This window comes from Orbicella franksi, chromosome 6, assembly GCF_964199315.1.
Source record: "Orbicella franksi chromosome 6, jaOrbFran1.1, whole genome shotgun sequence".
In the NCBI taxonomy this organism is placed as follows: Eukaryota; Metazoa; Cnidaria; class Anthozoa; order Scleractinia; family Merulinidae; genus Orbicella; species Orbicella franksi.
The window spans coordinates 5449202-5476166 of NC_138150.1; the positions used below are offsets into that span (position 1 = coordinate 5449202).

Here is a 26965-nt window from a genome sequence, read left to right on the forward strand (position 1 = left end):
TAGGGAGTTGCAATAAAGTATGTATGTCTGTGTGTTTACTAACAGGACTAACAGTTGCTAAACCGCAGTATCCTAGTGCCTTTGACGTCGCTACCGATGATACACCGTAAATTCATAAAGAGCGTCCGGCCTCCGCTTTGTGCTTTGAGGAAGCTAACTCTCGTAAACAGTATTATCAACTATCATGCAGGTTTTACATGCATCGTTTGAAGTAGTTTCTGAGCCATGTCCTGTGACCATTATTAAATTTTGCTCGTCTTCTGTAAATGGCATGTCAGCTTTTGGGGGAATTCATTTTTAAATTCAAGATGCAAAAAATAAATTGGTAGAAGATCCCAACAGACTCGGTCCCCTTGACGTAATTGCACAGAAATACAAAACTGGCTTTTCCTTCCTCGCTTTTCATAGTTAACGGTGGTTACACGGATTGGAAACCGTATGGCGAGTGTTCCAAGACTTGTGGGGGTGGGGTCAAGACGCGAAAACGAACGTGTACCAATCCACCACCGGCCAACGGAGGAAAAGATTGCAGTGGACTGGGACCCGACAGTACTACCAGCGAATGCAACAATCAGGAGTGCCCAGGTAAGGATATGGACAACATTAGCGCCTACATTTGGATCATGTTATCAGTGACTTCAAATTCTGGTACTTCCTAAAGCAGCTGGACTAAAACATCATGACAAAGAGAAGCCTTTCCCAGAGTGGCTGGGAGAATACTGTTAAGAGCTAGGCTATTAAACAAACAAAGAAAGATCCTTCGCTCAGTGTGACTGGGAGAGGATTGTGAGGAGCTACAGTGAAGGGCTAAGCGCTGGGCTAAAACACATACAAACAAAGATCATTTGCGCAGTGTGGCTTAGCCTGCATAGCTGAGGGTTTAGTCGCCGCTCGTTTTCGCGGATAATCCTCTATACGGTCCTACCAGCTACGCAGACTAGGTATGGCTGGAAGAGGATTGTGAAGAGCTAGGCTAAAAAGTAAGACGCCGAGCCTTTGCCCAGGAAGATGGATTATGAATTCGAAGGACTTTCCGTATGACTTAAGGTGTTGGGATTCCATTGCCAAATAATCAAAAGACATTTTAAAATTACCTGAATTTCTTTCACATTTTCCCAAAAGACATTTGACCTACCTTTTTCATAAGAGCTATTTTAATTTTGATCATTTACTTTTTTATCCATGGCTTGCTTTTTAAGTCATTTTAATTACTATTTTTTCTTTTCTCGATTTTTATTGCAACCGGCGCCATGGGCAGGAAATTTGGCGCGTTGTAAATATAATTTTTACTATGAGTACGTAGAAAGAGATCTCCGCAGGTAAACATATTTTTGTTATTTATACTATTATCCATTTTTGTAGTGAACGGTGGTTACTCAGATTGGGGACCGTACGGCGAGTGTTCAAAGACTTGTGGGGGTGGGGAACAGACGCGTAAAAGAACGTGCACCAATCCACCACCATCACACGATGGAGAGGACTGCAGTGGACTGGGACCTGACAGCTCTACCAGGGAATGTAACAATCAGGAGTGTCCAGGGAAAACGGAGAAATAGCGACCGTTAAGTTCCATAAGGTGAAGACCAGTGACCCCAGTCACCCATCCCACTATGAATTCAAGGGGCAAAATTCCACTGAAGTTAGAAAAAATTAGAAACTAATGGCGCCCAAAAGTTACAACCCTCTGAAAGAAGCGATCGAAGCTGTGCATGCTGCATACTCCCTCCCTCAAACCCCACCAGCCTCCTACCCTATCACAGCCCCACCACATTAAAAACAGATCTAGATTGGCCCACTGCACGTTTGGTATATAGTCAATCTATGATTGTAAACAGTATTCCGTGATAATGCAAAGGCTAAGAGATAAGAGATCATGATCATATTCTCTTGAATAAGAAATTACCTCTATGAGATGCGCCTGCAGGTATCCATCATCTTGGACTGAATGGTTACTTTGATGAATACAACTTCCATGATTCCCAGCGGGCGAGTCTCATGGAGGGAATGGACCATTCGTTTTAATTATTTTATGTTCTATTTTTTGTAGTAAACGGTGGTTATTCAGACTGGAAGCCGTACGGTGTATGTTCCAAGACTTGTGGAAGTGGGGTGCAAACACGAAAGAGGACATGTACCAATCCACCGCCTTCTAATGGTGGAAAGGACTGCAGTAGACTAGGACCCGATAGCACCACCAGGGAATGCAACAATCAGGAATGCCAAAGTAAGATAAACCGTCTTTAAATCACATTTTTGATCTTTTGTAGTGCGGGCGAAGTTGTTTTGCATGGAAAGAGCTAGGCATGCCAAACTAGACGTCCAGCAGCAAGACGATGTAAAATCGTTGTCTTTTATTTTAGTCTTGTGTCTGATCAAATTACTTTCTTCAGTAACTGTCGTTGCAATTATCAGACAAACAAAAGACGCGAATTTCGTTCGTTCCACTTTGTGGAAAAAACCAACTTTTATTCAAATCGCATTATCACTTTGGCGATCACTTTAGACAAGAACTTATATGTATTTCTTGTGATTATTTGAACCTGCATTACAAGAAAAGAAGGTAAGAACAAATGAGTCCTTGCCATGTAATTTATCTTAAGTGAAGGCCTTGTTAGAATATTTGGCTATTTTTTCTTCGATGACAGAAACGTGGAAGCCAATGGGATGCTACCAAAACAGAGGACGAGCTCTGGGCGACATCTTGTTCAAATCTAGACGAGGCAAGATTTCAAGGAAATATGGGCAATGCGTGACCGCGGCCAACAAAAGAGGAGTCACGGTATTCGGTTTAGATGACACCAGATGCTGGACTGGCCAGAATGCAGCAAGTTCTTATGATATTTATGGCACTGCTGTAGGGAGGTGCGGCTCCACCAAAGGCGGTTTCCATTATGGCTTCTTGGCATCAGAAATAGTGTTTGTTTACCAAAAGAAAGGAGGTAAATTAATGGGGCTTCATACCCTTTGTTTTGAAAACTTGATTTTCACAGTATCCTCGGTCTAACTCTGAGTGTTGGTGAGCCAGACTTGAGAAAATGAAGGGAGGGTTAAGAACCCTTCAATGCAAGAGGTTCTATTTTCAAACTCACCAATAATCCGTTTAAAAAGGAAATGGTGACCGTGGGGGTATTTGAATACCTTGTCTTAATTACATAGATTTGTACGATGATACTTTTTCGTTTTTTTGAGTTTTAGCTTCGATTGAGAAGATATATCCCACAGTGGAGACAATGTTTGACCACATCTCCGAGCACCTTGAATTTTATCACAAATACCCCGTACGCGTCATAATCTCAACTCTCTCTTCGTTATCTGTAAATGTGGTCAAGCACGGTCTGTTTGTGTTTGATATATTCCATTCAGTTAAAGTACTACTAGTCCTGGAGTTTCTTCTTCGTAAAGCATATCGAAAATGCCCAGACGAGGCGGACTATCCTGTACAGTCCTGTCCTGACTATCCTGATATTACTAGCATTTACTGAACCATTCATCTACCATTCTCTTATAAAGGTGATTGGGAACCTATTGGTTGCTACAGCAACGTGTCTCCCAGAGACGCTTTCGCTTTGCCGGAATTATTTGACGACAAAGTGAGTGCTAAGGGCCCTGATGCAATTTTCAACTACTGCAAGGGGAAAGCTGAAGCGCTTGGCTACAAGATTTTTGGAGCAGACAATAAGAGTTGCTGGTCAGGAGATGAGGCCAAGAATACTTATAAGAAGTACGGGGAGTCCAAACTCTGCGAGTTTAGTAAGAGGACCGGTAATGGTTCGGGAAACAAGGTCAACGGAGATGTGTTTGTCTACGAATTGGCTTGAGGTAAGCTGATAAAATTACTAGCAGACAGCTTCATTAATGTCACCCTTTTTCTTGTAAAAGTAGGTTCTTAAAGCTTTAATTAGTCATACCCACTACATACGAGAGGCCAAGTAGTTGGTCAAGTTAGCACCAGAACATCTGAAAAGTCCGGTTGACAATCCTGGTCAACTTAGTAGCTTAGTTATGTTGTGTATTTGTTCCTCTCACGGTGCCTCTCTGCTACGGGGATATATTCCCGTGCCTGCGAATTGTCAGGGCAAGCAAAAAATACTAGGAATAAGCCTGCCATGGACTACAAGTAGGATCCTGATGGAGGTCACAATGCACCTGCACCTATTGGCCATGCTATTACGTTCCTCTAATTCCAATGACTAGAGCGAACTTTCCCTATAACCCCATTTACTGATAAACTGTAAACCCCTCCATTTATGGCTAATCATATACCACGAATAGAAGGAAATTTGGGATGAACTTGGTCCATACCTCACACTAACTACTTTGGGTCAGACATTAGCTCTCGTAAGGTATCATATGAATGGCTCGATATCCTTTGAGAGAACAATAGAACAAATTACAGAAACAATGACCCTAGCCCCCCCAAAATAACAGATGCTGCACTTTGACGACAAGAAGAAAAACGAGCTCACGAGAACTGCTACACTACCGAGTACTTTCCGCTCGACTAATTCCATATATTGGGTTTTTATATTCTTTTTACAGGACTAGGTGCTGAGTGGATCGCCAAACTGGAAATAAGGCAGATGTACACAAAAGAGTGCTGGTTTTATTCATAGTGTAATCGAGGTCTTTGATTTGTGAAATGTAGCTTGAATTGCTGGTGTTTGGAATGGCGACGCAAGAAAGTAAATTCTCGCTAATATGCATGTGTGGAATACTGTATCTGCACGTAACTTAAAACGGCACAGTCCTAATTTAAGGGTAATGAAAGGTGTTCGAATAAACCTGCTGCGGTCTCGCATCAATTTTTGTTGCAAACCCTCTTTCACTCCCTTCCCCATCCCCCGTGCCCCTCCCTCGGCTTTCAGACCCTCTGGAATCCAAGATGGTTGCAATTCACATAATGTGTAGGAAACACCTGATGCAAGAAACCCCCTCCATTGTGTGCCGTGTTCACAACTACGTTAACTCATAGTCCTATATCATTTTTTGAAGTTATTTTTTGTTACACATCCCCCTCCCTCAGAGCCCACCAGCCTCCCATCCTACCACAGCTCCACCATCATCAACAAAAAAAGAAACCTGCAATGCAGGCTATGCTGCAAGCGATTATCAGTAAACACAAAACTCTTCCATGCCAATTACCCTTTACACAAGCTAGACAAGCTCGGCCCAGTAGTTTTCCTAGGGTGGAAGCCTTTAGAGGAAAAGTTAGTGTGGTCGTTGTAACACTATTTCGGGGGTTAAGATTTAAACCTCTCACGCTAGTGTTATCGGAATGCTATTTTTTGGGTAAAAGAAAAAACAAACATTGTATGTGTTACTCGACGCAATCCTCTAGAGGTATGTCAACAGAAGGAGAGAAATCGAGAAAAACTCCGTTAATTGTTTGCTTTATACTTGACATGAAGAGTAATTTTAGAAAAAGCATAAAAAAGCGAACGGAATGAATGAAGGTGTTGTTTTATTTAAATGTGTCTCAAGAAGGGCAGAAACATAACAGCGCGAAAGATGGAACTATGTCAAATAAATAAATAAATAAATAAATAAGTTCACTTGCAATCTGCAAATTTTCGTATAACTTCTCATAAAGAAAAGACTCGCTTGCTTACTTCACTCCTATCCATTTGATTACCAATACGCCTAAAAAACCTGAGTTTCTTCTTAAGGAGGGTGCCTGCTCAATACAAACGTCTTTTCCCCAAATTTGCACCACATGGAAAAGTAGAATTTAGCAAGGGCTATTGGAATCCAGAAAGAAAAAGTTGGACAGCCACGCATTTTCCCGACATAATTACCTTAGAATATCGAATAAAATGCTCATGTCGACATTTTTCTAAAAACAAGAAAAAATGTTTCTTCACAGTTTTTCCTAGAACTCCCCATTGGATACAAAAAACCAAACGCATTTATAAAGGTCTTTAAGCTAAATGGTGATGGTAACATTAAAAAAAAAAAAAAAAAAAAAAAAAAAAAAAAAAAAAAACTTTTGGTATGTTTTTAATGACCAAATCGTCGCAGAAGTACTTTTGTCGTCCCTGACAGCTCTCCACTGGTTTAGCCAAAATACAGTCTAAATAGCTTTTCCTTACAACTGGAGACTAATCACGTGTTGAATAGGCTTGCCACTTCCATTTCATAAAAAATGTAGTTGTAACCACGCGTTTTTTAAAGTTTCACGAGTTCTTTCAATCTTTTTTGAAAACTATTACGGTGCCCATTTTTTTTTTCTGTCACCTCCCCGGTAAGTCAAACATTTGCGATAGACTAGCGTCCCATCAAGGGGAGAGTAGAAATTTTGCTAGTCGCTTCATGCTACAGAAACCGGGATAAGCTCCGGCCTGATGAGCCACTTGGCTCGTATGCAGACTTTACCTTTTCTTGCCTTGCTAGTGTTACCTGTCTCGAGCTCGAAAATGAGCTCTGATTAAGGCGAGAATTACTATTGTCATACCTTAATGTTTTCCATTGCTCCCTCTGGTGTAATTCAGATGGCAATTGTCACTAATTTTTTTTTTTTTTCATAAATCTATATTTTATCAAGCCGCGAAACTACAACAGAATGAAATCGATTGATAGATTAATACAACCGTTAATTTTTTTGGTGCAAAACTAAGTGATTCGCTTAGGTTTTTGCAATTGTTCAGCTATTGAATCAAATGCAGTGCGAAATTGGTCTGCTCTCTGATCAATGCCTGAGTAAAAAGCAATAAAAAGCCCAGCCCAAGGAAAAGACTCAGCAAAAGAAATAATTGCCATCCTGATCAACGATTTCAAATTACACTTAAAAAACAAAATTTAGCTGGTGCCTGATGCCAGGTCCTGTTTAAAATTGTCGACGGTTTTCTCTATTTATATTGTGCACTTTTCTATAGGAGAGTTCCTCTTCTCCACTCCTTACCTACCCCACCAGCACGGGAGTGAAGTAATAAAACACAGGTGTCATTCAGTTGTTTTTAAGGTCATTCCGCAGTATTGCATTGCGCATCCTTACCGAGCATAATTTATGGCGTCATTAGCGCGCGTTCGTGCATGCGCACATTGAAAACATGGCGGATTTGCCTTGATACTGAATTCTGCCAGTTAAAAATGGCTATAGCTCACTAACAAGCTCGGGCACCTCAAATTTTTTTCCAGTCATTTTAATCAACTAATCATAAGCTTTGCGTGAGAAAAGACTGATCTGATTTCTATTGGTGAAAGTTGAACGAATAGGGAAAAGAGCAGCTGCACTGTAGTCTTTTTTATTTTGCAGTTTGATAGGAGTGGCAAGCAATTTGGCTCCAATATTTTAACAAGGATTCAGCTGTCTGTCAAAATCAAGCTTAAAAAGTTTATTTGTGTCCGACACAAATATTGACTGTAGTTTGAGGCGTGTTTTCTTGAGTCTGGGCTCACAAAGAGTTTACAATAACTTGGAATGCGTTCTTGTAATAAGCATTAAATAAAGCTAAAATGGGATATTTTCAATGCCTCACTGCTCCTTAACAAGCATGGACAACCCCCTTTTTTATTTTATAATTAAAGTTCTCATATAATAAATATTCATTGGACAAAGTTTGAACAAAATCTATGTCCAGTTTTATTTCAGGAGAATTACCTTAAGGACGGTGCCTGCTATTGTTAATGCGCACACCAGGAGCCATAATCGGGGACGGAGACCGTAAGCGCGCGCCATTTCAAGTATTGGGGTTGTCCCCATGATATGGGACAATAATTCTATTTTTAGAACAAATTGCGCCATCATCTGCGGCACACGCGCGTACATGCTGCGAGGATTTTTGCGGATGTCGCGCGGGGGAAATGGCGTCCGAAATTCCCGAAATGTTTCAGGTTTTTGCCCCACAACTCAACGCGTTTACGTCTGTTGGAATTTTGCTTAAGTATTTTCGTCGTAAGCTGCTCCAGTTTGAGTGAAGTACGACAGTGTCGAATTTAGGTATGTTCCGCTGTAAGCTTATATATATCGCTGACCAAGTTGTGTTACGACTGATACTTCTTTTACATGAGCTGTACATTACTCCACTTTAAATTTCACACATGTTGAAGATTAAAAGCTTTTCCATTACACAGCAAAAAACTAGCTGGATATATTAAGATATAGCAGAGCTTCAGGACTTCATAGTTTCGTAGCTCCTCTTGCCACACACTTGCGAGGAATTTGTCAGTCTATCGCGACCGAAAAGTAAAACAAAATAATTGTTAGTTTGAGTTTCGCTTGAATTGTAAGCAACGCTTGATGTTTCATCAAAGCTTAATAACTTTACGTCCGTAGATACTGCTCAGTTTTATTCGTGTAAAAATCCAGTAAATTCTCTGTTGTCCATGAATGAGAGCGCCCGTCGATGCGTGTTTTGTACAGTCAGTAAACATGACAAATTGTACTTCCGCCGCACTTTCGTGTGAAAGTGTACATCGAACTCAAACAATAGCTCTATAGTTTTTAAATATGTTTAATATTGGTAAATGTTTGAGAACATATTAAAAGCTAAGCTGAAAATATGTGAATAAAGCAGAAACAATCAGCAAAGTTACGATGACGCTTTCTTTAATCAACTTGGAATAACGATTTCGATTTTGATGATCGAGTTATCAAAACTCCTTGTCTATTTTCATTTTCGCTGTGTAAAACTTCACTATGCAGAAGCAATAAGAAACCATCAAAACAGGTTTTGGTTATGATTAAACATTGTCTGAGAAACTCACAAATTAACTCGATACCAGAGTAGAGAGTTTTCGTGCTATATTCTTAAGCATACGCGTAAGCTTACAACTAGCGTGAGCAGATCTTATTATTCATTCCCAGCGCGAGATTGAAGTCTTGTTTTCGACCCTGAAAAACCCACCTTTTCCGTTAGCTCAGAGCATAAAACTACATATAAGCGCCCTGGTTCGTATTCCCTTATTCCCTGCCATCGCAGTGAAAAAGACGCAAGAGAATCTCTCAACTCTCACCATTTGATCACGCAACGTGACAACATCCACGCGAGAGCCCCTGACATGTGCGTGAATCCGCGCGGATATATGACGTCAGGATGGCGCAATTTGTTCTAAAAATAGAAAAATTGTCCCATATCATAGGTGCGCGCGAATCCCGAGACTTACGGTCTCCGTCCCCGATTATGGCTCCTGGCACACATCATGCGCATCGCGCAATACATGGTTTACACGCCATGCGCGCGCTAGGTTTGACATTGACGTAACCAGCTACGCTACCAAGTACGATAATAAAATGAGAGCAAAATTTTCCTACCGTGACCAAATCAAGTTTAATGAACCTGAACTAAACCAAGGAACGCAAGAAAATAAACATATTGCTTACTACAAACGGCTTCAAGCTGAAAACCTAAGCTGTTACCCGTAGAAAATCGTATTGAAATCCAACTGTAAACTTGTACCTGCAGATGGGTTAGTGCACTCGCAAAAACAAGTGCGAGACGCAAATGCTCGACTTTCCGGGGAAGTGACAAAAAAATGTAACGGGTACCGAAAAAATTTTCAAAAAAGATTAAAACAACTCGTGTAACTTTTAAAAACGCGTGGTTATAACTACATTTTATGTTATGAAATGCAAGTGGCAAGATAATTCAACATATGATTAGTTTCTGGCTATGAGGAAAAGCTATTTAGACTATTTTGGCTAAACCAGAGGAGAGCTGTCAGGGACGATAAAAGCAATGTTGAGACGATTTTGTTATTAAAAACATACCAAAAGTGTATTATTATTATTATTATTATTATTATTATTATTATTATTACTATTATTATTATTTTACCATTTAGCTAAAAAATCTTCATAAATGCATTTGCTTTTCTGTATGTAATGGGGAATTCTAGGGAAATCTTTGAAAAAGTATTTTCCTTTTTTTTTTTTTAGAAAAATGTTGACATCAGCATTTTATTCGATATTCAAGGCAAATTATCTCGGAAAAATGCGTGGCTATTCCCACTTTTCTTTCTAGATTCCAATAGCCTTTGCTAAGATCTCCTTTTTCCATATGTTCCTAAATTGGGAAAACTGCCTTTGTATTTAGGTGACACCGTCCTTGAAAAGAAACTGGTAGTTTTTAGGCGTATTGGCAATCAAATGGAAAGGGGTGAGGTCATCAAGCGAGGGGTTTTTATTATGAGAAATTACACGAAAAGTTGGAAATTGCAAGTAAATTTATTTCCTCATTTCACAAAGTTCCACCTTCTGTGCTATTATGTTCACCCATTCTTGAGAGAATGTTTGCGCACACATTTAGACAAAACAACACCTTCACTAATTTCGTTAGCTTTTTTATGCCTTTTCTCTTTACTTTTGATGCCCACTAAAAACCAAAAACAAAAACATTGCTTTCATCTCGATTTCACTCATTTTGGACATGATTGATCATGATAGTTATACACACAACTTAAGCAGTTGTGAAATTAAAGCCTGAAAAAAAAAAAAAAAAAAAAAAAAATCAGGCCTGAACGGGATTCAGACCCGGGCCATGACCTCTGCGATACCGGAGAGGTCAGGGGTTCAAACCCCGTTCTGGCCTGAATTTTTCTTTTTTAGGCTTTAATTTCACAACGTAACTGCTTACGTTGTGTGTATAACTGCGTTGATCAATCATGTCTTCATATCTTTCTCGGCAGTTCAAATATATCATCCTTCATAGATTCACTTGTATTCTCTCATTCTGTTGAAATACTTCTTAAGGATTGATTCGAGTACCTTCTTTCTTGACGGGTAACACATCCAGTGTTTGTTCTAGCTTATACCCAGTACTAAAGTGACCATTTTAGGTCTCAACTCCCGAGATAGTGTGACAACGACCCGGCTCTAACTTTTCAGGCTCCAAAGGCTTCCACCCTAGGAATACTACTTGACCGAGTTCGTCTGGCTTGTGAAAAGAGGTAATTGAGAGAGTTTTGTGTTGCCTGATAAACACTCGCACATATCCGTCATTGCAGATTTCTTACTTTTGTTTGATGATGGTGGGGCTGTTACAAGATGGGAGGCTGGTGGGCTTTGAGGAAGCGGGGTATGCACCAAAACATAGCTTCAAATAAAATGATAATTTATTATTATATGAGTTAATGTAGTTGTGAACACGGCACACAATGGAGGGGGATGCTTACATCAGGTATCTCCTACAGATTTATGTGAATAGCCACCATCTTGGATTCCAGAAGGCGTGAAAGCGGAGGGAGGGCTGGGGGTGAAAGAGGGCTGGCAACAAAGACAAAAATTGATTCGAGACCACAGCAGGTTTATTCAAACACCTTTCATTACCCTTAGATCAAGACAATGCCGTTTTAAGTTACGTGCAGATACAATATTCCACACATGCATATTAGCGAGAAACAATTTACTTTCTTGCGTCACCATTCCAAACACCAGTAATTCAAGCTACCTTATTACATGAAATTTTCGCGACACTTTATTTCGCGATTTTGAGGTGCCCATATTTCGCGACACTTAAATTCTGTGATTTTGCGAATATTCCCTCTCTTGAATCACTTTAACTTCGAGTTTTTGAGTAACGCAAAATTTATTTCCTTGAACTTAATCAGGGATTTAGTAAACCGACTCATTCAAAGGTAAAAATAAGTCAAAATTAACAAAACGCGACGGCGGAACTATATGCCAACAGTAACATAATGTGAGTCACTTAATTTTCGCGTCATGTTATGTTCGCGTCACTTTAATTTTTCGAATTTTTTTTTTTAAATCACGAAATTAACGTGTCGCGAAAATTTCATGTAATAAGGTGCCTTTCAGAGAACCAAAACCTCGATTACACTATGAATAAAACCAGCACCCCTTTGTCTACGTCTGCCTTATTTCCAGTTTGGCAATCCACTCAGCACCAAGTCCTGTGAAAAGAATAAATAACCCAAAATATATAATTAGTCGAGCGGAAAGTAATCGCGAGTGTAGCAGTTCTCGTAAGTTTGTTATTATTTTTGTCTTCGTGATGCATCGTCTGTTATTGGTTTGGGGCCGGGGTCATTGTTTCTGTTATTTGTTCTATCGTTATCTGAAGGTGTATCCAGCTATTCATGTGAGACCTCACGAGAGCCGCCACCTGACACAAAGTAGTTACTATGAGGTATGGAACAAGGTCCTCCCAATTAAATCACCTTCTGTTCGTGGTCTATTAGGAGCCATAAATGAGGGGTTTTGCAGTTTATCAGTTATTGTAATAGCTGTCAAACTAGCTAGTGAGAGCAACTGCAGGTTATTAAATTCAGTAGAGTTGACCGCAATTATAGCACGTGGAGTTAACGGTTCGCTCTAGTTCTTGGAATTCGAAGAACGTGATTGCATGGCCCATCAGTGCAGTTGGAAAGCTAATTCCCAGTATTTTTTGCTTGCCCTGACAATTTGCAGGCACGGGAATATATCCCAGTAACAGAGAGGCACCGTGAGAGAAACAACTACACAATATTACTAAGCCACTGCGTCGACCAGGATTCAGGTCAACCGCACTTTGCAGATGTTTCGATGCCCAGTAGACCAACTACTGGGCTCACTCATAGAGTGCGTATGACTTTTATTAAAGCTTTAAGAACCTAATTTTACACAAATCAAAGTGGCTATGAGCCACTCAACTTCGAAAATGGATTCTCGGTATTAAGCGTTTTAATCCGTAGGTTAAGTTAAAGTTAAAGCCCACTGGCATTGTTAAAATTTCAAAACGCAACGGCAAGAGAATACACGAGGAGATGTGGCACCGTTGAAAACATTCATGAAGTTATCGGTGATCCTCGTCCGAGAGACCAAGACAATTATAAAGAAAGTACCACTTCATGTCCGATTACCAAAGCAAGTAATAACTCTCATTTTCATTCCTATTTATTTTCGTTCTTTATTTTCCCAGCCAGTATCAGTAATTTTTTTTCTTTGTTACCTATTGAGATATCTTAAAAATTATTTTAAAAGTCCAACGTAGAGTGGCGTACACTATGCCACAAGGACAGCACTGCTTCTAGTCCGCTGAACAAAGTTAAGCTCTGTTCGGCAGGATTCCTACTTGACTGGGTGGCCACATAAGATTGAAGGAGTGAAGGAGTGAAGGAGCGAAGGAGTGAAGGAGTGAAGCAGTGAAGCAGTGAAGCAGTGAAGCAGTGAAGCAGTGAAGCAGTGAAGCAGTGAAGCAGTGAAGCAGTGAAGCAGTGAAGCAGTGAAGCAGTGAAGCAGTGAAGCAGTGAAGCAGTGAAGCAGTGAAGCAGTGAAGCAGTGAAGCAGTGAAGCAGTGAAGCAGTGAAGCAGTGAAGCAGTGAAGCAGTGAAGCAGTGAAGCAGTGAAGCAGTGAAGCAGTGAAGCAGTGAAGCAGTGAAGCAGTGAAGCAGTGAAGCAGTGAAGCAGTGAAGCAGTGAAGCAGTGAAGCAGTGAAGCAGTGAAGCAGTGAAGCAGTGAAGCAGTGAAGCAGTGAAGCAGTGAAGCAGTGAAGCAGTCTGTGAAGCAGTGAAGCAGTGAAGCAGTGAAGCAGTCTGTGAAGCAGTGAAGCAGTGAAGCAGTGAAGCAGTGAAAGAGTGAAGGAGTGATGGAGTGATGGAGTGATGGAGTGATGGAGTGATGGAGTGATGGAGTGATGGAGTGATGGAGTGATGGAGTGAAGGAGTGAAGGAGTGATGGAGTGAATTCGCTCCCCCACTACAACCTGCTGGAAAGTTAAAAGCTTGGCATGAATGAAGACATCTGCTACTAATGTTATCAGCTAACCTCAGGCCAATTCGTAAACAAACACATCTCCGTTGACCGTCTTTCCCGAACCATTGCCGGTCCTCTTACTAAACTCGCATAGTTTGGACTCCCCGTACTTCTTATAAGTATTCTTGGCGTCATCCCCTGACCAGCAACTCTCATTGTCTGCTCCAAAAATCTTGTAGCCAAGCGCTTCAGCTTTCCCCTTGCAGTAGTTGAAAATTGCATCAGGATCCTTAGCACTCACTTTGTCGTCAAATAATTCAGGCAAAGCGAAAGCTTCTCTAGGGGACACGTTGTTGTAGCAACCAATAGGTTCCCAGTCACCTTTAAAAGAATGAATGACTGAACTTTTATTAAGCGCCGGAGTATTTAGCTTTTAAAAATAACCAATTGTGAACACTAGTTACAGTTACAGTGTTAGGAATATCAGGACAGTAAGGAAAGGACTGTACAGGACATGTAGTCCGCCTTGTTTGGGAATTTGCGATTTGCTTTACGAAACCCTAGGAGTAGTTCTCCTTTGATTGGGTGTAACATTTCAAACACAAAAGACAGTGTTTGACCACATTTACAAACAACGAGATGAGAGTAGAAAATATACCACGTAGCGGAGAATTTTTGGTGAAATTCGAAGTGCTTGGAAATGTGGTCAACGACAGTCTTCACTGTTACATAAATCTTCAAAATCAAAGCTAACGCTAAGGAGAAAACGGAGAAAAAAATTGTAAAAATCTATGCTAATTAATACCAGACATTCAAACTCGGTTACTCATATTTAGACAATAGTTTGAAAATTACGTTTGCAAAAAAACAAAACAAAACAGAAAAAAAGGCATCTAGCCCCATTATTTTACCTCCTTTCTTTTGGTAAACAAACAATATTTCTGATGCCAAGAAGCCATATCGCAAACCGCCTTTGGTGGAGCCGCACCTCCCTACAGCAGTTCTATAAATACCATATGAACTTGCAGCATTCTGGCCAGTCCAGCATCTGGTATCATCTAAACCGAACAGCGTGATTCCTTTTTGGGTAGCCGTGGTCACGCATTGCCCATATTTCTTTTGCATATTGCCAAATCGTTTAAATTTGAACAGGATTTCACCCAGAGCTCGTCCTCTGTTTTGGTAGCATCCCACTGGCTTCCAAGTTTCTGTCATTAAAAAAAAAAAAATACATAAATAAAAATATTCTGACAAATTTTATTTTTGTTAAAACACTTTGATAAACTACTAGTACAAATCATTATCAGATATAGACATTTATTCTTGTTTGAAGTCATCGGCAAAGGCAAAGTGATAATAATGCGATTGGAAAGGAAAGAAATTTGCCTCGTTTGTTTGTCTGATAATTGCAATAGCAGCTACTGAAAAAAAGAATCTTTTCAGAAACGAGACTAAAATGAAAGAGTTAATGATTTTATATCTTCTCGCTATTTGCTGTCTATTTTGGCAAGCCTAGCTGCCCCCATGCCCGCCTGACAAAATATCACATAATGTCAAACCAAAGAAGTTTCATCTTACTTTGACACTCCTGATTGTTGCATTCCCTGGTAGTGCTGTCGGGTCCCAGTCCACTACAGTCCTTTCCGCCATTAGAAGGCGGTGGATTGGTACATGTTCTCTTTCGTGTTTGCAACCCACCTCCACAAGTCTTCGAACACACACCGTACGGCTTCCAGTCTGAATAACCACCGTTTACTATATATATAAATAATAATAATAATAATAATAATAATAATAATAATAATTACAACGAATGACCCATTCCCTCTATGAGACTCGCCTGCAGGGAATCATGGTAGTTGTATTCATAAAAAAAAAAAACATCCAGTCCAAGATGATGAATTCCTGATCCCAAAGAGAGAATTGGCCGTTGCATGATCACGGAAAAATGTTTACAATCATAAAGAATGATTGTATGCGAAACGTGCTCGTGGACCGATCTTTTTATAATGAGGTGGGGCTGTGGCAGGGTAGGAGACTGTTGGAGTTTAAAGGAGGGAGTATGCGACATGACACAGCTTCAAAAAATATTGTGTGTTTTAAAAATGTTAATGGAGTTGTGAACACAAAAATGGAGGGGGTTGCTTACATCAGGTATTTCCTACAAGATATGTGTTATTTGTTAGTATTTCCATTACTTTTTTTAACGATACGTCCAGATAAGTTGTCGCTTCTTACAGAGGGTTGTAACTTTTGCGCGTCCTTAGTTTCGCGATGTGCTAACTTCAGTGGAATTTTGGTCCTTGCTTTCTTCGTGGGATGAGTGACACGGGGTCGCTGGTAGTCACCCTATGGAACTTAACGGTCGCTATCTGTCCATTTTACCTGGACACTCTTGATTGTTGCATTCCCTGCTAGAACTGTCGGGTCCAAGTCCACTGCAGTCTTCTCCATCATGTGATGGTGGTGGATTAGTACACGTTCTTTTACGCGTCTGTTCCCCACCCCCACAGGTCTTTGAGCACTCACCGTACGGTCCCCAATCTGAATAACCACCATTCACTACGAAAATGTTTCATAGTGTAAATAAAAAAAATATAATTACCTGCGAAGATCTCTTTCTATGTACTCATAATATTTATTTTACTTACGAAGCGCCAAATTTTCTATCTGCCCATTGCGCCGATTACAATAAAAATTGTGAAAAGAAAACAAAATAAGAATAAAAAATGACTAAAAGGCAGACCTTTGATGAAAATAAATTAAATGATAAAAGTCAAAATAGCTTTTATAAAAAAGGTGGCTTCAATGTCTATTGGAAAAATGTGAAAGAAATTCAGGTATTTTTAAAATGTCTTTTGCTTATGACAATGGACTCCCAACATCTTAAGTAATACGAAAGGATGCTTCGAAACCCTTTTCCCTGGAACACTGGCCAAAGGCTCGTGTTTTGTATATTTTTTAGCCTAGCGCAGGAGTCTTACATTTAGCCTCCAATAGGTCTTCACAATCCTCTCCTATCCATACTGGGCAAATAATCTTTCTATGTATGTTTTTTAGCCTAACGCTTTACCTACACTGTAGTTCCTCACAATCCCCTCCCCGCCTCACTGTGGGAAGGATCTTTCTTTGCACGTTTTATAGCCTAGCTCAGGTCTCTAGCCTCTAGCCTAGCTTTCAACAATATTCTCCCAGCTACTGTGAAAAAGGTTTTTCTTTATCATGATGTTTTAGTCCAGCTGCTTTCAGAGGTGCGAGAATTCGAAGTCGCTGATAAGATGAACCAAATGTAGGCGATGATATTGTCCATATCCTCACCTGGGCACTCCTGATTGTTGCATTCGCTGGTAGCACTGTCGGGTCCCAGTACACTGCAATCTTTTCCTCCGTTTTCCGGTGGTGGATTGGTACACGTTCGTTTTCGCGTTTTTACCCCACCTCCACAAGTCTTCGAACACTCGCCATACGGTTTCCAATCCGAGTAACCACCGTTAACTATAAAAGGCGAGGGAGGAAAAGCCAGTCTTGTATTTCTGTCTAATTACGTTATGGGGAACGATTTTGATGGGATTTTCGACAAATTCATTGTTTGCATCTCGAATACAGTCATTCTAATTAGAAAAGGCAAGCAAAATCTGAGTTTATTTATGGTTCTCAGGAAATGGCTCAGAAACTGCGTCAAACGATGAAGTTTTAATCATCAATACCCTTTGCAAGATCTAGCGTCCTCAAAGGTAAATTTGACGCCGGACGCTATCTATGAACTACAGAGCATCATCAATAGCTTACGTCGAAGGCGCTAGGAACTTGCAATTTAGCAACTGTTAGTCCTGATAGATATTTCACTTGTGAATCAAATAAGTAAAGATGGGTGAAAGAATTTTGTACTGCAAGAAAGAAGTTTTTGCAAATGTTACTCCGGGGACTATGAAGATCCCTTTTATTTATTTGAGATTTGTAGTTTAGGATTAAAAGTTAAAAAGTTAAAATCAGACTCTATTGATTTTCCATTTTACCTGGACATTCCTGGATATTGCATTCCGTGGTAGAAATGTCAGGTCCAAGGACATTGCAGTCTTCTCCTCCGCTTGCGGGGGGCGGATTGGTACATGTCCTCTTACGTGTCTTCACCCCACCTCCACACGTTTTTGAACACTCGCCGTACGGTCCCCAATCGGAGTAATTACCATTTACTATACAGAAGTGAAAAAAGAAGAACCGAATCGGACCTCTCAAAACGATAAAGTCAATGGATTAGTTGCATATTTTTGCAAGTAAATAATTGCTCGATTTTTTCACCAACAGCTTGTGCTAAATTAAGCAACGTCTGTTTAAGGTAGTCGTAGACATTGTCAGCGAAGCTGTAGAATTAAGATTACGAATTCGACCCAATCGTCACAGTCAATAACCGCGGTAGAGCAACGCAGATGACGTTGCACGTCGCTTTACTGGCTATCAGCGATAGACAGCGTTGCTTCCCCTTGTTGAACCGTCAGAGAAAAGTCATGCTCGAGGCCTACTGAGACGTAAAAGTTATCATCACCATCATCATCATCATCATCATCATCACCATCATCACCATCATCATCATCATCTTCATCGTCGTCATCGTCTTCATCATCATCATCATTATCATCATCTTCATCGTCGTCATCGTCTTCATCATCATCATCATCATCATCATTATCATCATAATTTTTGGTGAAATGGAAACCTCTAACTCATCCGAACGTTATGCTTTGTCTCGCGATCATTTCCTTACCTGGACAACCTCCACTGTTGCATTCTTCTGTGAGGGTATCAGGTCCCAGACCAGAACAATCCTTACCACCAGGGCTTGGAGGAGGATTTGTGCAATAACGCCTTCGATAGCGATGACCAGTACCACAAGTTACGGAACACTCAGTCCAATCACCCCACTGAGAGTACCCGTCATTATCTGGAAAAACATTATATGGCACGGTAGGTTTCTTTCAGCAATGGATGCTTTAGTGTATAATGATTATGGAATTTTACACTTTGGTTGTGTCACTTGATGGGAAGCTAATCACATCTGCGTCAATAATGACAAATATCAATGTAGAGGAGATGAGTATTCCAGAAAGGTAGCGCGAGGTAACAAACTAGTTGGCCAACCTTATTTATAGGGTGAGTTCGGGTGTGTTAGTTTTTTTAGGACTGTACAATAAAGGTGGGCCATATTACTAATTAAGGAAAGTATTAGATTCTTACTTGCTTTACATCCGTACAGCTCTACACGCAAAGCGATGAGAATGAACCAGGCCTCAGGAATGATTCTTATGGTCCTTGTGGTAATTGGTGGAATCAGGTCATATTTGACAACGTTGTCTATCATTGTTGGCTTTAAAAGTCTTAAAAAGAATAATTGTTTACTGAAACGTAATTTTTGTCACTGTACAATTTTAAAAGGCCTAGACTACGTGTATTATTAAACGAATATCCCATCATTTCTGCACGAACTTGAGGAATGAAATGACCAATCGTAGCTCGTGCAATTTCTTGCAAATTTTGTACACCATTTTGAAGGAAACCAACTATTTGCCGTGTCTCTATTTTGAGAAGTTGAAGTCCTTCAACGCCTCTTTAGCACTCTTAGATCAGATATTAATTGACTCTAATCACTACTTTAATGTGGTAATTACTGCTTTAATGCTGTAAATTCTCGTCTCCTCCGCAGCCATGTTTTGGGATATCACTCAACGCTCAACTACCGTATCTATTCGATTGTAAATTACACTGCAGTTGTCCTCCTGCAGGGACAGTCGGCAGCTAGTAGTTACAACTTGGAAATAAAGTCATTCAATTGTATTGTATAGATATTCACCAAAATATTTACCTTGGTATGTGTTTCTGGCTGATATTGCTGAAGAAAACCACGGTCATCAATGTATTGAAGCGTGTAACTCTTGACATAGTAAACCGCATGGTAAAAACCCTGCGTGGCAATGCCAGTCACTTGTGTGTCTCTTCCAAAATTGATCTGAAGCCACTGACTATGATCACTCACTGCTGGTATCCAGCCTCCATAACGTCCAACTCCTCCCCTATAGTGCAGCCTAGCATTACCAGGAGCGTACAGTAAAGTCCCAGGGGCCAGTGTAGTGGAGGCTGTTATAGCGGAATCTGGAATTAACTTATCTTGCATCCCTAGTGGATCCTTGCAACTGACCTCTTGAGGTATTTGGAAGCCTAAGAAAACAAGACGGGAGAAACAAGGCTGTTGTTGTATGTGAAAAGAAATACCTTTAACAACAAAAATGAAAGTCGACGCAAAAAAATACAGGCATCTAGAGTGTTGACGGACAAGGAAACAAGTAACAAAAGAGTACTACGACTGCCACTACAACTACCACTACCACTACCACTACTATTACCTCTACCACTACCACTACCACTTCCACTACCACTATCACTACCACTACCACTACCACTACCACTACCACTACCACTACCACTACCACTACCACTACCACTACCACTACCACTACCACTACCACTACCACTACCACTACCACTACCACTACCACTACCACTACCACTACCACTACCACTACCACTACCACTACCACTACCACTACCACTACCACTACCACTACCACTACCACTACCACTACCACTACCACTACCACTACCACTACCACTACCACTACCACTACCACTACCACTACCACTACCACTACCACTACCACTACCACTACCACTACCACTACCACTACCACTACCACTACCACTACCACTACCACTACCACTACCACTACCACTACCACTACCACTACCACTACCACTACCACTACCACTACCACTACCACTACCACTACCACTACCACTACCACTACCACTACCACTACCACTACCACTACCACTACCACTACCACTACCACTACCACTACCACTACCACTACCACTACCACTACCACTACCACTACCACTACCACTACCACTACCACTACCACTACCACTACCACTACCACTACCACTACCACTACCGCTACTACTACCAGCACCACTTCCACTACCGCTACCGCTACCACGATCTGTGCGACGAGCACTACCACTACCACGATCACTGCCGCTACCGCTAATATTGCTGACACTGCTACTGATACGGCCGCTTGCAGCTGACTCTACAACTAATTCGACGTTGACAGCTACGTACCTGATTTACAACCATAGAAATCAGCCCTCATTGAAATCCAGACGTGGTATTCCAATGGATTGATTCGGATGAAGCGTGCAATAATAGGATTCTTTAGCTTGTGACTCACAATTGAGAATCTATCCTTATTGCCTTCAAATTCCTTAAATAAAACAAAAGAGTATATGCTTTCTTGATTACAAACACGGCATAACTGATTAAGACTACACAATAGAGCGCTTGGAAATAAACTCAAACTAGTAGTGGATGAAGGATAAGATAGCTTACGTGGGTCTCATCCCCACTGTAATCATTCTCAACCTGTTTTTAGACATCGTACTTAGTTCTTTGGGGGTTAGAGCCATTGGTGTTGCGTGGATGCTTTAATAGAGTATAAAAATGCGTACAGATCCCTTTGGGCTCTTTACGTGACTATAACTCGTGACATCATCGGCTATTTCTTGACCTTCCTGTGATTTTGAAGACCAAGAGTGAACTAAAACGAATTTGAGAGACTACCTTAGGTACTCTTCAAAAACACAATAACACACAAATAAAAAACAATTAGGTTTTAGATTGAAGAAAAATTACCTTGACAGAACCGTCTTCCAGGTAGTCACGGAAAAAATTTCCGTCATAACTGTACGTCAGACGATACTTTTTCACCCATTCGTAAGTATCGTCTCTTCCTTGAGTGGAAACTATTGTCACTTTAACGAAACGCCCAAAATTCACCTGAAACCAACTGTTGTCTCGTAAATTACCAGCTGCCCAAGCCCCATAGTGTCCAGCTTTAAGCCTGAAATTAAGTCTTCCATTGCCCGGTATATATAAAGTTGTACCCGGAGCTACATAGCTTGAAGCAGTTATTGAGGAGTCCGGAATGGCGTAATTTTCCAGACCTAATCCTTCCTGGCAAGCAGGGGGCGGCGGGGTGGGAAAGCCTGAAGGAGAAATAATGATTTTTATTTGTAGTTTGTTTTATTTTACAAGTGATTGAAGCAGTATATCTTTTATACAAACTGCTGACTATCTATTGCCAACTTACTGCATAATTGTTATGGTGGAATGATTCTTCCTTCGACTGCTTGAATGGTTCACGTGCGGTATAACTCTTTATGTATATGACGTGAAATGTCAAAGCTTTTCCTAATTTTGGTGAACGTGAGCCCCGACGACGAATTTTTTGCATTTTCTTTTGGAAATGATCACTGGCGATACATATTAAATTTGGGCGGTTTTTTAGAACAATTGGCGACTTAAGAGATCTAGATAATAAAGAAATTCAAATGTTAAATATATGACTTTCTATGTGACATATATGTCATATATGTCTATATGCCTCGGTCTTAGCGTCGCCGCGGTCATTATTTTAGCTCCCTAGTATCCGGAAAGATATTTTGATTATGTCATACATGCATTTATTTGTACATATTCTTACCTGAACGACATCCATACAACTCCATTCTTAGTGACATCCACCCATAATACGATACCGGTTGAACTCGGATGTAGCGGGCATAGATTGGTGGATCCAGTGTGTTAATATGAAGGCTGTCTCGGTCACTGTTACCTTGAAAGACCTAAAGTGATAACAACAGACACGTGTACGTAATGGCAAGTATCAACAAAGCGTTTAGCAAAAGCGGACGAGCACGATCAGTGACCGATTTCAAGGAGATCGACATGGACAATGCGATATTGAGAGTGTATATCTAATAATTATCAGATATAACAACGTTTGTGGAGATAACCTCATTGCAAGGCGCGGAAGTTTGAATCGAGCGATCCGGGTTCGTGCCCTGAACGGGGGTAATTGCATTGTGTTCTTAGACAATATCTCTCTTTACCGAGGTGTATGAATGGGTACCGGTAAATTTAATGCTGGGGTGGTGGGGTGCGATAACGCTTCGAAGGACTGGCATCTCATCCACTAGGGGAGAAAAAATACTCCTAGTCGTTAGACGGGATAAACTCCGGCCTTTATGCACAACTTCGCCCAGCGTAGACTTTGCTTTTCTATAGTTACATGGAAGTTCAATCTCCAGAGGATAAAACGAAAACAAACAAACAAACAAAACATTGAATTACTGTATGACTTTAGCTAAATGTTTTGGTTTCAACTTACCCTGTCAGAGCCATATTGACCGTTCGTGTAAAACTCAAAATAACCGCCATCGTAGCTATAAGACACCTTGTATTCAGTCACCCACTGATACAGTTCTTCTCGGCCCTGAGTTCCGATCTTGGTCACCTTTGTGATGTCACCAAGATCCACCTGAATCCACTGTCCTTGTTCTAGGTACAAAGTTGACCATGCGCCTGTTTTGCCGTTCCCTGCCCGGTGATTAAGCCTAGCATTGGTAGCTCCATGAGCTACATTATACTGCAAATGTATACAATGCGTCGATTCATAAATTTATTATTTGATTGCCCGGGTTCCCTTATTTAGGGAATTGAGCTACCTTGTGCCAAGCTTTTTACTTTCAAGAGCACCAGGGGAATGTACCTCTAAGCATTTCTAACCCTGTTTTTCTTTCTTAAGTCTTAAAGTGTAAACTGTCGATTCTTCTTTCATCTCTCCTGTCCAATATTTAGACACAACTAAGCTGGAGGTTAACTTGAAACCTCAAAATGCCAGACTTCAAGACTACGACACGTGATCAGAAACTACTGACACTATTACCGGAGAAGAATCACAATCGCGCCAAATTTGGGTACGATAAAAATAACTAACGGTGTCGAGAGCTAACCCGCCTGATGTATCGTCAAAGAGTATACAAGTATAAATATGTACTGCATCTACCTCGTAGTTAGCTTTGATGGCAGAGTCGGGGATTTTCCCATTTTCCATTCCCAGGGCTTCTTCATGGCAACCTAAAAGTGTTAACAAACGTGAAGTGCAATAGAACCCATTACCAAGCAAAGCGCCTTTTTTATGTAAAAGAAATCTTTTTGGCATAAATTCATGAGTATTTAAAGCACTGTAGTATGAATATTGATCATGATATGACTACAAAACCAATTTTACTCAGACCTTTAGGTAAAAATGCAGTGGCTTGGGGGAGCCTTCAACTACGACAACTAAATAAATCGATGCCGTATATAGTTTTCTTGAATTTGTGTTCTCACTAAATATAACTCAACTATAACACTCTTTACGGCAGACTGTTAAACTGGTATAGCTTTCAACATTTCCCAGTTCATTAGACATTTCGAGTGGTCAGTTGGAGAGTCCAAAATAGCAATCGCTCTTCACATTAAGGGCTCATTTTGACGAGGTACCTAATAAATTGGTTGAATTAACATTGACTAAGCTTTGTAGTTTTAATACTGTACACGCACGAAAAGGTAGTGTAATTCTTAAAATAGCAGAATTAATCAAAACTCTTATTTTTTATTTTACATCTTCTTGATGTATGCAGTCCAATTATTTGTACATTCAATATTTCTAGTATAAATAACGATCAAAATATAGGCTAGCTGTGAGGGAAATGTTAAGGACTATGAAAGCAGATTGGTGAGAAAAAATGGACACTTTCCTTTTTTCACAGTACATGCATACCTTCATCCGCATACCCTGGAGAAGAAAAAAAGAACAGCGTGTGGTAGAATGTGAAAGAGACCTACACCTTTATAGCAATGAGACTAGACAAGTACAAATCAATACAAGAAATCCCTTATGTTCTGCAGTGGGGCGGGGAAATACTTTCCTGATCTAATAAATTAGTAACAGAGCTCCTAACTTATATTAAGAGATGCCTCTTAGCCTGATTTTAACCTCTTTTTATTCAATAGTATTCCCCTCTCCTAAAAATGTATGATATATTTTTATAGTTCTTTTATAAGTATGTGTATCAGTGAACTGTTGATGTAAACAACACAGAGGTATTCAGGTTCCTGTTGCATCGCGAGTTTAGAAACGACCTTCATGCCAAAAAAACACACCTTGAATAATAATATCAATAAACTAACTAAATCTAATTAAAATAGAAGCAAAAGAAAACCAACAGCGGTTACAAACATTTCCAATTGACAACGCATGGTCTAAAAAAATTATTATCTATTAACTTGAGGTTTAATTTCATATGTTACAACATAACAAACATATGTTACAACATATGGTTTGTTAGGCGCATTTGATCATATTCACATGTTAATTTGCGCCTTAGAAATATTAAATATTATTATTTATTATTTTATTATTATTACATCTTCAGAAGTGACGGTTATAACTACAAGTTTTTTCAGACCATGCGTTGTCTATTGGTAATTGGAACCGCTGTTGGTTTTCTTTTTCAGCTTCTGAAATCAAAATGGTCGAAGAACAAGAAAATTAAAATAGAACAATTTAAAATTCAATTTAAAAGTTATATGAATACATGGTCATCGTATTGTCTTTTAAAAACAGTTTGTGTTAAAGTGATCATTATGTTTATTGCTTTTCCTATGCGCCTATTTTGTCAATTAGATTAAAAGTACGTCACGTCATTCCTTATTCCAAAGCTTTACAAAACCTTCCTTGAGGCGATGTGAAATAAATGTTATTCCATTATTAGAGTACTTCTTACAAGTTTGTTTTGGTATGTCACTGATCGCCAGATGCTGTACATGTAGATAAACAACTTATCAATACCTCCCTTAATGTATTTTTCCCTGGGATAGCTTTTAAAGACCATGCAAGTACTCAAATTAATTCAAAAGGAACCTGTTAAGGGAGGATGGGGAAGAGTATAAATGGAGTTGATTCATTTGTTCTTCTTAAGAGAGAGATTAGAATTTTCACAATTTGTTTGGTTCTTTGGAGGAGTAAAACGTTATTTGGTTAATTATTGTACTGCCTAAAGAAAAATAGGCTACTCCTAGGAGTCAAACCACCTTCGCAGGAATGCAAAGAAAGCTGATATTTTCTGCGCTTACGAACCGTTAATAGCTAAAAAATTAGAAAGAGGGGAGGTCATTTACAAGTACTATGCATATGAAGAGCAGAAAGTTATTGGTGCTCAGTGGAAAAAGCGATTTTTACTTTAACTTCCCGTTAGTAACAACAGACTTCCACCATATTCATTCTTGTTGATTGGCTAAAGCAACTTTTACAACAACCGTTTACATTTTTAAAACCAACCCCCTGTAGGTTTGACAGATTTGATGCCTTTTTAATAAAATGGTCGTTAAGTGTGTTGACATTAATCAAGACATACGCTCGCTTATCATCAGCTTATGTTTACACGTGTGGTTTGCTGCGCTCCTGATCCTTGCAACGTATCTTCAGCATGATGAAAATGCACACAATAGGAAAAAAATAAAGCGTAATTTCAAATCAAAAAGTTACATTCATAGCCGGATCACCCTCATAAGCCTGACTAGTCTCATGGGAAGGGGAAGCAATAATTGCAATCAGTCAAGTTTTAACACAACCTACTGTTTCTTTTTTGCCTAAATAAAATAATTTCTTGTCACCCTGCAACCTTTTTATCGTACGCGCGTTACATTTTTTGATGAGGAAATATCCGTTTCCTCTGACTCTAGCAGTATTTTGTTCCTAGCCTTAAATATAGATCGATAACAAGAACCAAGCAAAACGCACGGATAAGCATTTGAGGGCTGTTTTAGCTCCCATATGTCTCACCAAACATACAATCCATACAACAGTAGAACACGTTAGCACAATAGGTACCATAAACTAAAGCTATTTATTCGAATAAATTTTTTTTTGGAGAAAATAAATTAAAAAGAACTTGTATAATTAAAACTCTAAAATATCAACGTTCCTTTTTTCTGTTAGTAGCATACTGTAAGTTCGTAATATGTAATGTGTAAATTGTGATGCGTAGATACGTACTCCGTAGACTGTTTTTGTAACTGTAGTGTAAGATTAATTGTAATTGCTGTAATTGTTCAAGCAAAGAAAAAACATTAACTCACCGCTTGGTAGTAAAAGTTGAAGCAGCAAAATAATGTGTAGCTTAATGTCCATCATGGCACTGAGAGCTTGAGAAGACTAACGCGTTTCGCGATTGTGACGTTTTCTCAGTTAAAGAAATCGACACCTAATGGTAATTTCATTATGTCAAAAGATCTCATTGGTGCCTTCAAAATACATTTCTAAACCTCTTAACAACAAACCGAGTTGTTAAGGAAGTTTGAAGTGGAATGAACAAGTCTTTAGCCATAGATATAAC

The 26965-nt window shown here is 39.8% G+C and overlaps 3 protein-coding genes across 3 annotated transcripts in view; 1 reads left to right on the forward strand and 2 right to left on the reverse strand.

The window, feature by feature from the left end:
* Positions 1 to 1556, forward strand: part of LOC145491317 (lactadherin-like) — an 8763-nt gene extending 7207 nt beyond the window's left edge. Inside the window, exons 7-8 of the mRNA XM_081470487.1 lie at positions 409 to 585; positions 1363 to 1556. Coding sequence (XP_081326613.1) covers positions 409 to 585; positions 1363 to 1556 — 371 coding nt within the window. The remainder of the gene's footprint in view (positions 1 to 408; positions 586 to 1362) is intronic.
* Positions 1557 to 11609: 10053 nt separating this feature from the next.
* On the reverse strand, positions 11610 to 21601 carry LOC145489582 (uncharacterized). The gene is made up of 12 exons (XM_081468566.1): positions 21519 to 21601; positions 20617 to 20804; positions 19485 to 19837; positions 18860 to 18989; positions 18390 to 18566; positions 17644 to 17820; positions 16946 to 17122; positions 16013 to 16189; positions 15206 to 15382; positions 14539 to 14835; positions 13700 to 14008; positions 11610 to 11847 (listed from the first exon to the last, which is right to left on the reverse strand). The coding sequence occupies exons 1-11, from the start codon at positions 21599 to 21601 to the stop codon at positions 13701 to 13703; spliced, it is 2244 nt and encodes a 747-aa protein (XP_081324692.1). The 3' UTR covers positions 11610 to 11847; position 13700.
* A 443-nt stretch (positions 21602 to 22044) lies between these two features.
* Positions 22045 to 26760, reverse strand: LOC145489583 (EGF-like repeat and discoidin I-like domain-containing protein 3). The gene is made up of 5 exons (XM_081468567.1): positions 26709 to 26760; positions 24349 to 24363; positions 23590 to 23660; positions 22912 to 23169; positions 22045 to 22366 (listed from the first exon to the last, which is right to left on the reverse strand). Exons 1-5 carry the CDS (start codon positions 26758 to 26760, stop codon positions 22205 to 22207), a joined length of 558 nt encoding a protein of 185 aa, XP_081324693.1. The 3' UTR covers positions 22045 to 22204.
* Between the last annotated feature and the right edge of the window lie 205 nt (positions 26761 to 26965).